The sequence below is a fragment of the Carya illinoinensis genome, chromosome 8, assembly GCF_018687715.1.
Source record: "Carya illinoinensis cultivar Pawnee chromosome 8, C.illinoinensisPawnee_v1, whole genome shotgun sequence".
Lineage (NCBI taxonomy): Eukaryota > Viridiplantae > Streptophyta > Magnoliopsida > Fagales > Juglandaceae > Carya > Carya illinoinensis.
In genome coordinates this window covers 3,235,138-3,250,412 of record NC_056759.1, presented here as the reverse complement: position 1 = coordinate 3,250,412, position 15,275 = coordinate 3,235,138, and the positions used below count along the sequence as shown (strand labels likewise).

Below are 15,275 nucleotides of genomic sequence, written 5' to 3'. Positions count from 1 at the left end.
AAATGAGATGGGATTATAAGAGGAAAGCTAGCTAGGTCAATATTGCAGTTTCCACATCTCTGTATAATATATATATATATACAGAGAGAGAGAGAGAGAGAGAGAGAGAGAGCCAATAATGCTATGCAGCATAGCAGACAGAGGGTTGCTTTTTGGTACTTTGCGAATAAAATTCTGTCTCCCTACGAGGATTGACGTGAAGAGAGAGGCTTTTTTTTTTTTTTTTAATCCCTTGACAACTAGCCAATAATATTGTACATGAATATATAAATATTATATATATTATAAAACAAATGATAAACATATATATATAAAGAAGGAAATTGTTAGAAGAAAATAAACATTTTTTCTCTCATCATATATACTATCACTCTGGCAGCTTATTTCTACCTTTTCCATTTAATTAGTACTTTATTTGAAATTCTGCTGGCCTTGTCTGTAATCTATTCAAAGTTTGATGTGGAAAAGGAGGGACGCGCTCTGCGGCTGAATGAAAATATTTTGAATTCAGGTTCCCATTGGTGGCCGACATCTTCCATGTAAATCCATTTGCATAAAAATAAATATCGGTTTTGGTCATCTTGAAGACTTAAAATTAGAAGTCGTGTAGGAATAGATCAAAACCTTCTTTTTTCAGTTTTTCATCATCATGGTGAAAAATTTATCTGATAGTTGCATCATGCCATCGTCGAAGTTCTACTATATTATACTGGTTTTTGCAAGTCCCAAAAAAATGGAAATGATTATTTAAAGTAATTACCTTTATAGATCTTAATTGTCATCAAGCAAAAAACCAAATGAAACATTAAAGTACTTTTCAATAGAATAACATTAGTCTCATTTATAACAAGATAGCTAGAGATCACGAGTAGTACCATAAAATTTACAAGTACGTACCAAGTATTTGAGGATCGGCCACCTCCCCTCCTGTATATGCATGAGTGGGATTATTTGAAGATTTGTAAGTTTGATAGATTTAAGTGTATAAACGAAAAGAGAAAAATAAGCAAATTTAAATAAATAAATAAAATCAACAATGAGATGTATAAAGTAGGTAGTTTGTTCCAGTCTGGTTTTTCTCAAGCCGGGTTAAGCTCCTAAAACTCTCGAGGCGCTTCTTTCAAAAACCTGACTATCCATTTCCTGGTCTTTAAGGTAGTGTGATATCATTCAAGCTAGTCTTGAATCCTTGGTGATTAAGCACAAGAGAGGAAGGAAACCTTGCTCTTTATTTTTGAAAAGTGTTTCGGGTTAGAGTGAGCTGGGAAGGGGTGGTGTTGAGGGAGGAAAAAAGATCAGAAAAGAAGGAAGAACAAGAAGTCTAGTCCTTAGAACAGAAAGAGCTCTCAACAAGGGGGTGGTTGGGGGGGTTGGTTTTGGTCAAGTGATGCGCTCAGGAGCTTGTGCAACGCCGCAGACCCTCACAACAGAGGCTGCTTCAGTCTTGAAGCACTCTCTCAGCTTGGCAAGGAGGAGGGGCCATGCGCAGGTCACTCCTCTCCATGTGGCTGCCACTTTGCTGAGTTCAAGGGCCAGTCTATTAAGACGGGCTTGTCTCAAATCTCAGCCACGCCATACATCACATCCTCTCCAGTGCAGAGCTCTTGAGCTCTGCTTCAACGTGGCTCTGAATAGACTGCCAACCACGCCTGGTCCTCTGCTACATGGCCAGCCCTCTCTATCCAATGCTCTCATTGCCGCACTCAAAAGAGCACAGGCACACCAACGAAGGGGTTGCATTGAACAACAGCAACAACAACCACTTTTAGCCATAAAGGTTGAGTTAGAACACCTTATTTTGTCCATCTTAGATGACCCTAGCGTCAGCAGGGTTATGAGAGAGGCTGGGTTCTCTAGCACTGCTGTCAAAAACAACATAGAGGACTCGTCAGCCACTTCTGTGTTTCAGTGTTACAATGGTTCTGGTGGGGTTTTTTCTTCACCTTGTTCACCTTCTCGAACTGAAAACCAGAGAGATATCATCAACCCTAGCGCTTTCTGGCAAACCCATTTCTTGAATTGCTCTTCCGAACAAAACCCAGGTCTCTTCTCCCCTCAAAAGAAAGTTCCAACCAACCCCATCACAGGTTCAGCCTCTTCCAAACAAGATATCAAGTTGGTCTTTGAGGTCCTTCTGGGGAAGAATAAGAGAAAGAACACTGTGATAGTTGGTGATTCAGCGCCTATAACTGAAGGCCTAGTGGCGGAGTTAATGTCAAGGCTTGAAAGAGGGGAGGTTCCTGGAGAGCTGAAATCAACCCATGTCATCAAATTTCAGTTTGCACCAGTTACACTAAGATTCATGAAGAAGGAAGATGTGGAGATGAACCTTTCAGAACTGAAAAGGAAGCTGATTTCTCTTGCATCAGGAGGAGGCGGAGCGATTGTTTACACGGGTGACCTGAAATGGACAGTTGAGACAAGTTTTAATGAAAGAGAAGGAGGATTCTCTGGTGGAGAAATGTCAGGTTATAACCCAGTTGATCATCTCGTTGCCGAAATAGGGAGGTTAGTCTCTGACAATGGTAGCTCACAAACAAAGGTATGGCTATTGGCAACTGCGAGTTACCAAACATACATGAGGTGCCAAATACGGAAACCCCCTCTTGAGATACAATGGGCTCTCCAAGCCGTTAATGTTCCATCAGGTGGACTTGGTTTAAGTCTCCACGGTTACAGGTTATATATATCTTGCTTTGTATTGAATCTTAATGCCTTTATCCATTAACAGTATATACACACAATCCTCCATTGATGATCCCTTCTTGAAGCTTTGTGTTTTGAGTAGTTTTGGTCGGGTTCAGTCAGTGTTAGCCTTTAGCCAGAACCACAGAGAAAAAGTATGGTTGGCACTTGGCGAGACAGACATGAACTACTGTTCTGTTTTCTTTGTTTTGTCAGCATGTAGCCACGGGATTTCAACAGAATCCCGATTAAGCTATTAAAAACATTAAACCAAAAAAAGGGGTCTCTAAGGTAGGTTTTTTTTTTTTTTTTGAATCTTTTGTTCTGAGGGCTTTTCTATTTAAGAAAAATAAATAGTATTCATAACTCTTTAATCATGCCTTTTTTTTATTAAAAGTTTATTCATTATTATTTTTTTATTTGTCAATCATTTAATATCACGCTAAAAAAATTATTAATATACATCTATATATAATATATATTATTTAACATTAAGGTTTGTAATGATCAGTTCCTCTGATTAATTTGTCTTCACCAATTTTTAATTATTGGTTATCGCTTTCACAAGTGTATATGCCAGGATTAGGAACGAACAAATTAGTTACAATATATATACACACACACACATATATTAACAATATATATCAACATTATTGAGTTATTAGGATTTATATCGTGGCAAAATGCACACTTTAAACATGAAACATTGAAAGGGACTCGAGCTACTATAGATGTTACAATTATATGTTGAGTTCTTAATTACGGGATTGGTCGATCGAGAGCAACCTTTTAGATGGGGCTGGGGTGGGGGGGAACACACGTACAGGTTCCTTTTCTTGTGTCACACTGGTGGTACCCTTTTATATATTCTTCTTGAATACTTGAATGATGAATCAATTTGAACATTATTCCTGAAGCTGAAACCATGAGAACTTAACTCGAAATTAGATTGTAAAATATGTTATATTTTCTCCAAAATTATGTCATTTAGTATTACTTCAGTATGTTCAGTAATTTTAACTACGTTATATATATATATATATATATATTTTGATTAAGTTTAGTGTGTTTACTGACTTAAAATTTTTCATGTATGGTTGCAGTGTGCTTGATTCAAAGATGACATTGTCCCAGAACCCGTATGATCAGTTGCTGGAATTAAAGCCATTTAGTTGCAAGGAGGAACTAGATAGGCTCGCATGCTGTGCAGAATGTGAATCCAATTACGAAAAAGAAGCCAACTTGTTCAAATCTAGCCAGCAAAAGCTCTTGCCTCCTTGGCTGCAACCTCGTGGAGCTGAAGCCTGCCAAAAGGTAACAAAAGTTCAGTCTGGCCTTCCATCCGTGTTGGGTTTCGATCAGATAAACTGAAACTAGCTAGTTTGAGGGCAGTTTCATGGATGTCTGGTCTCATCTGCTTGGAATATTCAATTTTATGCACGAGATTTACATTTGGGCATCTCTTACGATTGGGAAATTTATACTAATCTGTACGATTACATGCACAGGATGAATTGGTGAAGTTGAAGAGAAAGTGGAACAGAATGTGCCAGAGCGGTCAGCACCAGGTCAGGCAGAATCAAAGCGTAATAGGGAAGAGCTGCTCCTATACTTCATCCTACCCCTGGTGGCCAAGTCAGAACAGCCTCTTCCCCGACTCGAATTCGATTTCCTTTGCTAATTCAACTTTGAAGTCCGCCAACAGCACCAATCACGTGCCTCGATTCAGACGACAACAGTCTTGCAGTACCATTGAATTCAATTTCAATGGCGGTACCGAGAAACAGCAATCAGCGGAACCGAGCTTGCACTCTCTTAAAGACAACGATGGGAAGGAATTGAAGATTACCCTCGCTCTAGGCAATTCTCTGTTCTCTGATTCCACAAAATTGGTGGAGCAGAAAAGTGAACGAACAATGCAACGAGCTGACACGTGTAAGCTGCTACAGGAGGTTGTGCCATGGCAATCCGAAACCATTCCTTCGATAGCAGAGGCCTTGATTGACTCCAAGCTGGCAAAGCAGGAGACGTGGTTCCTGGTTCAAGGGGATGACTCCATAGGAAAAAGAAGGTTGGCACGAGCAATTGCAGAATTCATTTTCGGGTCTGCTGATTTGCTTCTCCACATGAACATGACAAAAAGAGATAACGAACTGAACCCAGGTACTGAAGTCCTTGCGAAAACTTTGAAAAACCACGGAAAGCTTGTCGTCTTTGTGGAAAATGTTGATCTAGCTGATACCCAGTTCATGAGATTCCTAGCTGATAGGTATGAAACTGGAAAATTCGGAGAATCAAGCAGAAGGGAGGTAAGTGTGGGCCAGACAATATTCATCCTGACTAATGGTGGTTCCACGAGCTACGAAGATAGGAAAAACCAAGAATTTGTTATCAAGCTGAACCTGGAAATTAATGAAAGAAAACCTATTTTGGCGACACCTAATGTAGATAGAAAGCGCAAGGCCGAATGGGACCTGTCAAACTTTGGAAAGAAGGAAAGGGAAGATGGATCTTTGGTGGCAGGGGAGACAGGCAACATATCGAGGCAATTCAGGCAATCGAGCTTCAATACGCTTGATCTGAACATAAGAGCTGAGGAGAACGATGAAAGCGAGGACAAACAAGGGGAGCATAGCCCCGTTTCGAGCGATTTAACTCGCGAATCCCTAACCGATCCCCGAAGCAAGCCGCTTGGATTTCTTAAGTTGATCGAGAACCGTTTTGTTTTCGACCGAAGCCCCGCTAGGGATAGAGAGATGATTGAACTTTTCTTATCCAAGATCAAAGGGTCGTTCGAGGAGGTTTGTGGGAAGCAAAACGTGGAAAGTTTCAGCGTAGAAGAGAGGGTGTTAGAGGAGGTGTTAGTCGGCTCTGCTTCTTTTCCCAACAGTTTGTTTGAGAAATGGCTGAAAGACATTTTCCAAACGAGCTTACAAACGGTCAAATTTGGCGGGAAGAATGGTATGGGCGTTAGGCTGTGTTTGGATGGCAAAGGGGAGGGGATTTTGGAAGATGGCTTCTTAGGTTCACGTCTACCTAAGACAATCCAAGTTTCTTACTAATTAATTAAATTTGGGGTGGGTTTTTTCTTTTTTACTATGTGAAAATGGAAAATGGCCAGAGTATCCTTATTCCTTAATATTACTGCTCATTTTCCTAATAGGATCGTGTGTTTTTTTCCTCTTTCTTTTCTAGTGCCATGCATGCCATCATTTGAATCCAAATTAAACTTTCTATATTCAAGGATTTCAAACCTTAGAAACAAAAATAAGATGCTTTTTCTAAAATTGGTAGACAACATGACCGCTTGGGTCTAAAACATGACAACTTTAGCATTCAAGTTGAGGAAGAAAATTTACATTGTCTTTGGATAAAATTTTGGACATATTTATAAGATTTGAGCAAATATTTCTCTTTGAACCGATTTTATAAGATGAGTCAGGCATATGAATTTCTTCAATTCATTACTCGATCGGCTGATTGTTGATAACAATCGATCTATGATAATGATAATGATAGATAATACATAAGATGATGATTAAGATAAGACATCACTTTCATAACTAGTATATGAATATCTCCCTACATAAAGAGTCTAAATACTCAATTTCTATGTAATTTCCTTATGATCAACTTACTATCATGGCATCCAATCATATTTTAAGTCATCAAATTATCAGCAATTAGGTTCTATGTATGCTTTAAAAAAAATGGAAGAAGAAGAAAACTTATGTTTAGGAAGATATTGGCATGCTAAGGCAAATCAAAGGGAAATATATTGCATAGGGAAGAGGTGGAAGTTACTCATTCCCCACAAAAGGCTTCTAAGAAACGTTATTTCCCTTCATTGTTTATCCTCTAATTGGTCACTTTTGACTCCAATCAAATTTCATAAATATATGGGTGTCTATAACCAAGAAAAAAAATAGCATTATATATAATTATATATAAAGTAATTACATAAAAGTAATATAAATTAATGTGATTTGATATGATAAATCAAATTGTAAAGTTATTTTTATTATAAAGTAAATTTAATAGATTCCATAAAACTAATTTATAGGTTTATTTTTTTTATAATCTCTTTATGTATGTAGTAGTTTTTATTAAATATTATATATTTTTATTTATTTTTATTTTTTATTTATTTTTGTTATGTATGATTACTTTGACCTTTTAGATGTGATATAAGCAGAAGATATAATTGTATACAGCGGTAGATGGGGGCCCTCTCTTCCCACGGTACAACACCACCATGATTTTCTATTTTTGTGTCTTATTTCTCATTTTTTATTAGGAGTAAGTTTGGAGTTGGAGCTGGCGATGTGGGCTTGGCCAAGTCTGGGCTGATTACTGATAATGGCACATCTGGCCCAGATCTAGAGTTTTTGAGTACGGCTGTCTCTATAAAAGAAAATTCACATAAAAATAATTATATAAATTGATATAATTTTATATAATTATCAATTTATATAATAGACTCACATAAACAGTATAATAAAAAAATAAAATACACACAATCTTTTTATTCAATCATAGTCTAAAATGAGGATATATAAAGTGACGTTTTTGTATAAATTATTTTATTAAATTACCTCTTATTTAAAATGTAATTATATAAAGAAAAATATAGTTGTAAATACAATTGTACGTTAATCTGTGTATCAATGTGATGTGATTGGTCAAAAAGTAGATTTTATTAAAAACAGTATTAATTTAAATTTTAAGTATAAATGAATCAGTATTAATACACAGATTAGTACGCGACTGTGCTTGTATATAACAAAACTCATTATATAAAGAATTGTAAAAAGAGTTTTGTATATATATATTTTTTAGAATAAAAATAATATTATATAAAATTGTACAAGGACAAGATAATCGTTTTGAAAAAAATAAAACTTATTATTAAAAAATAATTTTTTTATATAAATCTCATATTTATTTTTTATTTTTTAAATGATATCACACTTATATAACCTATAACCTCAGCCTTATTTAGTTAATCAAAACTAAAAATTTCATCTCAACTCATCATTATAATTTTTTTAAATTTCAATACAAAATATAATAAACAATCTAACTTTTTTAAATCTTAATATAAAATTAATATTAAAAAATTATATTATAATAATATTTTATTTATTATTATTTAAACCACCTCATCTTATCTTATCTATATAACCAAACAACACCAATATGCTCGTGGAGTACAAATCAAATATGGCAGCAAAAGTAATTCATGATGATAACTTGAGAAAAAAAGACAGACTTTGACGGATCATAATTAATTGTTAGGTACGCCACCTACTAAAGAAAAAGATAACACATAATTGATAATACACATGAATTCTTCTTCATAAAAGGAGGGAGGCGCAGCCGCGCAAAGGACCTTAATTTCTTCTCGAATATATTCCGACAAAAACTACCATTAACAGAAAAACATGGACAGGTAATTATGATCTTATATTAAAGTTGGATGAAGTACTATTGATTCCATTAAGCTAATAAATGTTAGGAAAAGAAATCAGGCACAAATGGGTATTATGGGTTCAACAACAAAATTATGTTCTCAAGGATCAAAACTCAAAAGGCTGCATTTTTTTTTCTCTTTTTTTTTTTTTTAATTTCAGCATGCTTTCCACGTTTGAAACTGGCTAGAAACCTGACATCGTTGACTTCTCAATTACAGAATCCATAGTACATAGTACATACTCCCCCGGCCGTCGTTCGACCCAATCCATATCCATTTTCTTCTTTAGAAACATGAAACAAAATAAATTACACGTGGTTATGATCCGTCCGGTCTTGAATAAAAGCATCGGAAATTAGAAAGGAACATGCATGCATCATGTTCTGATGATTCCGACAACGTCGTGGTTTAAGATACGTGATGAATGCGATGATCTTGTCAAATGATAAGGATGCAAAACACAAGTTAATCAATTATGAATCTGATGGGTCGTGTAGGTTAAAAGTAGAGTGTATTAGTTTGTGTATGTCGGTGATTTCTAAAGATCCTTCATTAACTTAGTCTATGATTTTCCTTTTCAATAGAACATTATACAATATGGTTTTAAATTAAATAAAAAATAATAATGAATTCCATATATAAATTTTCATTTTTATCAAATTACCATATTCCAGAGATGCAAAGATGGTTTTTTACAACAAGGTCGCCAATCTCGACAAGACGAGGCAGTCTCTAATTTGCATCCTCTTGGCGGCATGCAGGATGGCGCCCCTTCTCCCTCTCATTCTGGTAGTTGCTTGGTCGTGGAAGGATTCTTTTCTACTTCGTCTAAGTTAAGATAAGTTTAGTTTTTTGTTAAGAGTTTTGTTATATACAAGTAAAGTCGCGTACTAATCTGCGTACTAACACTGATTTATTTATAATTAAAATTTAAATTAACACTGTTTTTAATAAAATTTATTTTTTGACCAATCATATCAAATTGATGCATAGATTAGTGCACTATTATGCTTGCAACTATATTTTTCTTTTTTTTAATAATCATGAGGTGAGAAGTTGAAGAAAGTTTTGTATGATTTATCTAAAATAAGTTTAAATATATTTAAATGTTAAAATAACTTTAAATATATTTATGAAAAGTTAAAAAATATTGTGGATTCTACGTGTAGAAAGTGTTGAGTTTAAAATTATTATAGATTTACGTGTAAAGAGTTTTCGAGTTAAGATAAATTTAATGAGTTTAAAATTGAGTATTTAGATGTTAACCTTAATTTAAAATTAAATTAAACTAAATTAATAATTCAGTCCAAGTTCTAAAAGGAACCTTAATTTCCGTTCTTCTTCATAAAAGAAATTTTAGTTTTGACTTTTTAAAAAAAATAAAAAATAAAAAATAAATTCAAAGTTTTAAGATGTAGTTATATTTTTTAACAAAATTTGAGTTGTTTTTTTTTTTACACGTGGCCAAACAAATTAACTCATGTCAAATGATAGTTAGTGACTTGGATTAAAGGTAAGTTTATGGATTAACATGTCCGAATTATTAATAGAGAAATACTATTCCCACAGAATTTTTTTACCGAATTGGTTTTTATCTTTTTATTATTAATTTTTTTACTTAATGATTAGGAAAGCATTTTATATTAGTTTTATAAATTTTCTTTTTTTTTTAAATATTTAAAATGATTAAAAAATATATAAAAAAATTAAAAAAAAATGATTTACACTCGTTCAGTACCCATTTGGTACCGAATGTTCCGTGGGAGTAGCAGCGCTCTTATTAATATCTCCGTTGAGCATTTTGCCTAGAAACAAAACTACATAAACTATATTTTTATAAGATACTAAAAAGATTACAAATGCAGGTAGTTTTCATTTGTGTAACCGTGGTTAATTAATGTATGCTAGTTATTAAAATATATATATATATATATATATATGGTTGAAGTGCGAAGAAAAGATATATAGAGATCAAGATACATTAAAATATAATTAATGTAACTCATTTTTTTATTAAAAAAAAAAGAGTAATATTATATACAGTTACTTTTATGTATTCTCTGTGCACTTTATTGATATGATTACCTGTATCAATTTTTTTTAATATGCAGCCAATCACATAACTGAAATGTATAAAAAAAATATACAAAAGTGATTGCATATAAAATATTTTTAAAAAAATAATCTAGAAGAAAAATATTTGCTTGTAATGTAATTATGCTCCTAAACCAAAACTATCTATTATAATTTATATTTTAGTTGTTGGCAAGATTTGGGTTAATTTCCATCACAGGATTAAAAAAATATTAATGCAACGGTCACTTCTTGATTTGGGAGATAATTTTATACGAAAGATAAAAGTTAAATAAATTATTGTTATTATTTTAAAATTTAAAAAAATTAAATTATTTATTATATTTTATGTAAAAAATTTAAAAAATTATAATAATGAGACGAGATGAAATGTTTTCCAATACAAACCAAGAATTAAAGTTGGTATAATGTCAATTATTTCGGCCTGGGGATGGCGGAGTCGACAGAGTCGTTTCCATTCAGGCAGACATATGCATACATGGTTTGGTGATTTTTCATTCTTTGAACCATCCCCGGAAATGCTGATTTTCAATATTCTTCTTCTAGAGATGGCAACACACAGGCGGCGCGCGGCGGGCGTATGACCGAGAATAGAAAGCGCATGCATGCCTATGACATGACATAACGACCACAAAAGGCTCCGTCGGTTGCGTAATAAACTTCTTTCAACCCCTTGAGACCTGATGTCATCCCCGGGAATGCTACGTTGGTAGTCTATGGGTGATATAATTATAATATTTTTTTATAGTTTATGATATAATTATAATATTATTATATAAAAAATTTTATATTCAGTTATTTTTATATATTATTTATATATTCTATTAATATGATTGATTGTATCATTTTTTTTTAATATAAAATAATTAATTTAGTTAATTATATCAATATAATATATAAAAAATATTCAAAAGTGATTATAATTCGTAAAACTCTTATTATATATTATACTAGAAATACCAATCCAAATCGAACTGAAATAAAATTAAAACTACCGATTTAAAAATATAATTAGTGCGGCGTCATTCCTTCAAATTTAAAAATCGATATATACTTATTTAGTTTTAAAATATATTTAAAGCCACGCCGAACTGTACTGAGTACTCAGTACACCCCGATACCCCATGCATTAGCAGGGCGGGAAAAGCCAACGACAGAGCGGCAGCTACAATGTACATTCGGTGGGCCAAGATGACGACGTGGCCGTCGAAGTTTTGCTTTTGATGTTTTATTTCTGCCTGAGGCGTTAATATATAGACAGGATTTTAGTTTTGGGTCGTTCCAGCTGTTGTATGTCAATATCCTATTAAACGTGCCGTAAATGCATTCCTCTTCGTCGTTCAGCTTCTTTTCTTTATTTATTCAGTTGTTGGCAACAAACCTACTCCATCACGTTTGCAACACCTTTTTTACTTCTCAAAAAAGATTAAAAAACAAAAAAAAAGCACAGCTACATTAGAAAAAATGTTTGGATTCGCCACGTTGAACAAAAGTCCTATACATTAAACTCTGATCTCAATTTTATTTTATTACATAAAATGTGATACTTTTATCTTAAAATAATAGAATTAGATACAGATCTATAGATCGTATAAATTTCGTACAATTCTCCTGAAAAAAAAGTACTCTACAATTAAAAAAAAAATTACGATGTGGTTCATTTTTCTATGTAATTTAGAGCGCTTTTAACATAAAAGAAACTTGACTGGGTAAGAAAGTAAATTGGAGAACTTGTCCGGGATTAAAATTAAATTATTCCGAACTAATCACAGTACCCTCTCTCTATATATAGACCCTGCCACCATTACAAGGCATCATTTTTTCAAACCTCGCTATCCAACTTCGCTTCTTATATCTCATATCCAAGGCAAGCAATTAGGAGGTGCCCCCCCATCTGGCCAACGCACCAAAGAAGGCTGAGAGTCACAGTACTGAAACGAAGAGAAGGCGGCCTAGGAAAATGTGGTTTCTGTTCGTGTGTGATGAAGAAGACAGGGAGTTGGGAACGCAGCAAGCTCCTGGGACATGCCCTTGCTGTGGAGGTAAAGTGCAAGCCATAGACATTGAGAGGCAGTGGAAGTTCTGTTTTCTTCCCATCTGTTTCAAGATCAAGAGGAAGTACTTCTGTACTTTGTGTGCTAGGCGCTTGGAATTGTATTACTAATTAAGTACTTGAGGAACATATAACACCGATAAAAGGCTTTGCTGTTGTTGTTGATCATGATGATAATGATTTTGTCAATGCTATATAACATCTGTTGCCCAAGAAAATGGGGGGTTTTTGTGTATAGGATTTGTGTTTAAACTTCACTAAACCTAATTTCTTGCTCTTGTTGAAGGTTTGAGTGCTCTCCGATGCTTTAATCTGCCATATTTCTATGAATTGCAGATAAATATGGCCCTGGTTTTGGGTCTGAGAGACAAACAAAACCAGGTTTGGGGAGATGATTATCATGTCCAAAGGCGTTTATTTGCTCTCTCCGGCTCTCTCCAGTACTGGATCTCTTGAGAGATTTTAACCAACCATATATTAGAATAAAAATTATGATAAAATAGCTATAAATCTATCAAAGGGGAGTTTGTATATCTAGATGAATTTATGGCTGATGACTTGGAACATTTTGTCTTCCTGTAATTTTGAAAGAAAAATTTTATGTGCAGTCATTTTTGTGTACTTATTTATGCACTTCAGTGATATGATTAGTTGTGTATCAAAAAAAATTAATCTGATTAATTATATCAGTGGAGTACGTAAGAAATACGTAAAAATGATTGTACGTAGCATTACTCATTTTGAAATAAGTGGAAGGAAACCGAAGATCTCTGCCTCATTTCCGACACCTTTGAACGAGTGGTTAAGCATTATTGCAGATTTCTTGCAGTTCCCCCCGTCTTTTCTCTCATCTTATATCCTTTTCACTCTTTCTTTCGACCTTTTTTTTTCTTTTTCTTTTTTTCCCTTTGCCTAAATTACTTATAAATAAAATTTGTTTGCCTAAATAATTTTCATTCTGTTTTTTTATATATATAAATAATTTATAATATTACGGCATTCTTCTCTTACTCGGTATATTATTTTTAACTGGATTTATGATTTCTCTGATCTGTATTAGATATATCGGTCATGACATGATGATCAGATGGTATGATTTTAATCTCCTTTTTGTTAAAACACATGGCGAGGAAGGAAAAAACAACAGTGATCTGACACGTAGCTTGCATTAAATATCAGATTTCAGATCATAGGACCCACGACTGTCATGCCATGTGCCTCAATCCCCAAAGCTCATCTCTTCTTTCTCTATCAACAAAACTGGCAAACTGCGATCTCATCTTTCCCATTCTTGGTTAATTTTCAAACTTGCCCGGATAATTTTCAGGGTTTGGTACAGATCAAGGAAACAAGAAAATTACTGTACAGAATTTGAAGTAGTATTATAACTGGTTGTTCAGTTGGTTAGGACTATTAGAAGTTTATTTGATTGTTAATTTCAGGTGTGTGAAATTAGTCAAAGTGTGTACAAGTTAGTCCAGACACTTACAAATATATATAAAAAATTAAAAATTAAATAAAAAATGGTAATATTCGCTGATCATTATGTGACAAAAAACATACAAAAAAATATAGGATCAATGTTTCCAAAGCTGGATGAATAAATTAGATCAATTAACATGTGCTTAGCTAGCTCGGGTCGACAACTTTTACGTTAATTAACATTATTCATTGTCCAAATGAAACTCACATGTTAAAAATGCAGTTAGATCGGAAAGAAAATTGCTACAGATACAAATAAATTATACAAAATAAATTTATAAATTGATGTATTTTTTTAAAATTTATTAGATCTACTTTATAATAAAAATAACTTTATAATTTAATGTATCACATTAAGTCACATCAACTTATAAATTTATTTATATATAATCTATTTATAGCTAAAATATTTTTCGATCGAAAATATAAGATCAGTTGATATGTTTTTATTGAACATCAATAATTTATCGCAAAGCACTAAATTAATTAGATAGTCAATTACTGATTATCACCGTACAAAATAGGAACCCTTACTTTCTCGAATTATTTATAGAATACATTTAATTCAAATCATAATATTAAACTATATATAGATAAACCAGTTTTTTAATTGGCACTCCACAGTCCACACATGTGAACGTAAGAATAATATTTTTATTTTTTTTATTCCGAACATACCAATTAGCATGCACGGAGAAACAGAGAGAAATAGAGAATAGGGCCAAATCCCACGACTGATGGCCAATGTTGTACGGCCTGTCTTCTTCTCTAATTATTAATTTTGGGCACTTGGTGGGATTTCTCTTTCCACTTAATTAGAGGGGCACATGCAAACCTGTCTTTGCTGAAAATGGACAGGATAATGCTAGTCCTGCGTACAAATCACGGTCACTGATTTTTTGTTTTTTTTTTCAGTAATTAAAGAGTTATTTTTAAATAATAATATAAATTTTTTTAAATATATATTTAAATATATAAAATAAATATATAAAAAAATAAAATGGTCTATTCAAGGGCCACATCTATAAATTTTATACGTGACTGTAGCAGTACCTAAACGTAAAACATTCAAAACAATATTGTATCTATTATGTACATGATCTCCGTCAAGCGTTGAGTATCGAGATATATAATTATTTCTATTTTTCAGTCCCTCGTCTTATTTTTATTATAACTGTATAAATATGATATTCTCTCATTCGACCATTAAATCCACAATAAAATTTTATAAAATTAAATTTATAAATTAAGGTTATTTGATATATCACGTGATACATTGAATTATAAAATTATTTTTAAAAAAATATATATGCCCATAAAATGATCAGTCAAAACAATCCAAAAAAATATTTATGCAGGTTTTTTCATTTAAGAGAATTCGAGATCTTAGTTATTTATGCATGGGGATTACTACGTCTATCGTTGGGTGCTTCCGCTAACTTTTTATTTATTTATTATTATTATTATTTTTTTTTTTGCATCATATTT

The 15,275-nt window shown here is 33.1% G+C and overlaps 2 protein-coding genes across 2 annotated transcripts; both read left to right on the top strand.

Moving 5' to 3' along the window:
• Positions 1-1,067: 1,067 nt before the first annotated feature.
• On the top strand, positions 1,068-5,872 carry LOC122319330 (protein SMAX1-LIKE 4-like). Its single transcript, XM_043137356.1, has 3 exons — positions 1,068-2,679; positions 3,789-3,999; positions 4,194-5,872. Exons 1-3 carry the CDS (start codon positions 1,388-1,390, stop codon positions 5,745-5,747), a joined length of 3,057 nt encoding a protein of 1,018 aa, XP_042993290.1. The 5' UTR covers positions 1,068-1,387; the 3' UTR covers positions 5,748-5,872.
• Positions 5,873-12,059: 6,187 nt separating this feature from the next.
• Positions 12,060-12,540, top strand: LOC122319047. Its single transcript, XM_043136915.1, has one exon. The coding sequence runs from the start codon at positions 12,213-12,215 to the stop codon at positions 12,414-12,416; it is 204 nt and encodes a 67-aa protein (XP_042992849.1). The 5' UTR covers positions 12,060-12,212; the 3' UTR covers positions 12,417-12,540.
• The last annotated feature ends 2,735 nt before the right edge of the window (positions 12,541-15,275 follow it).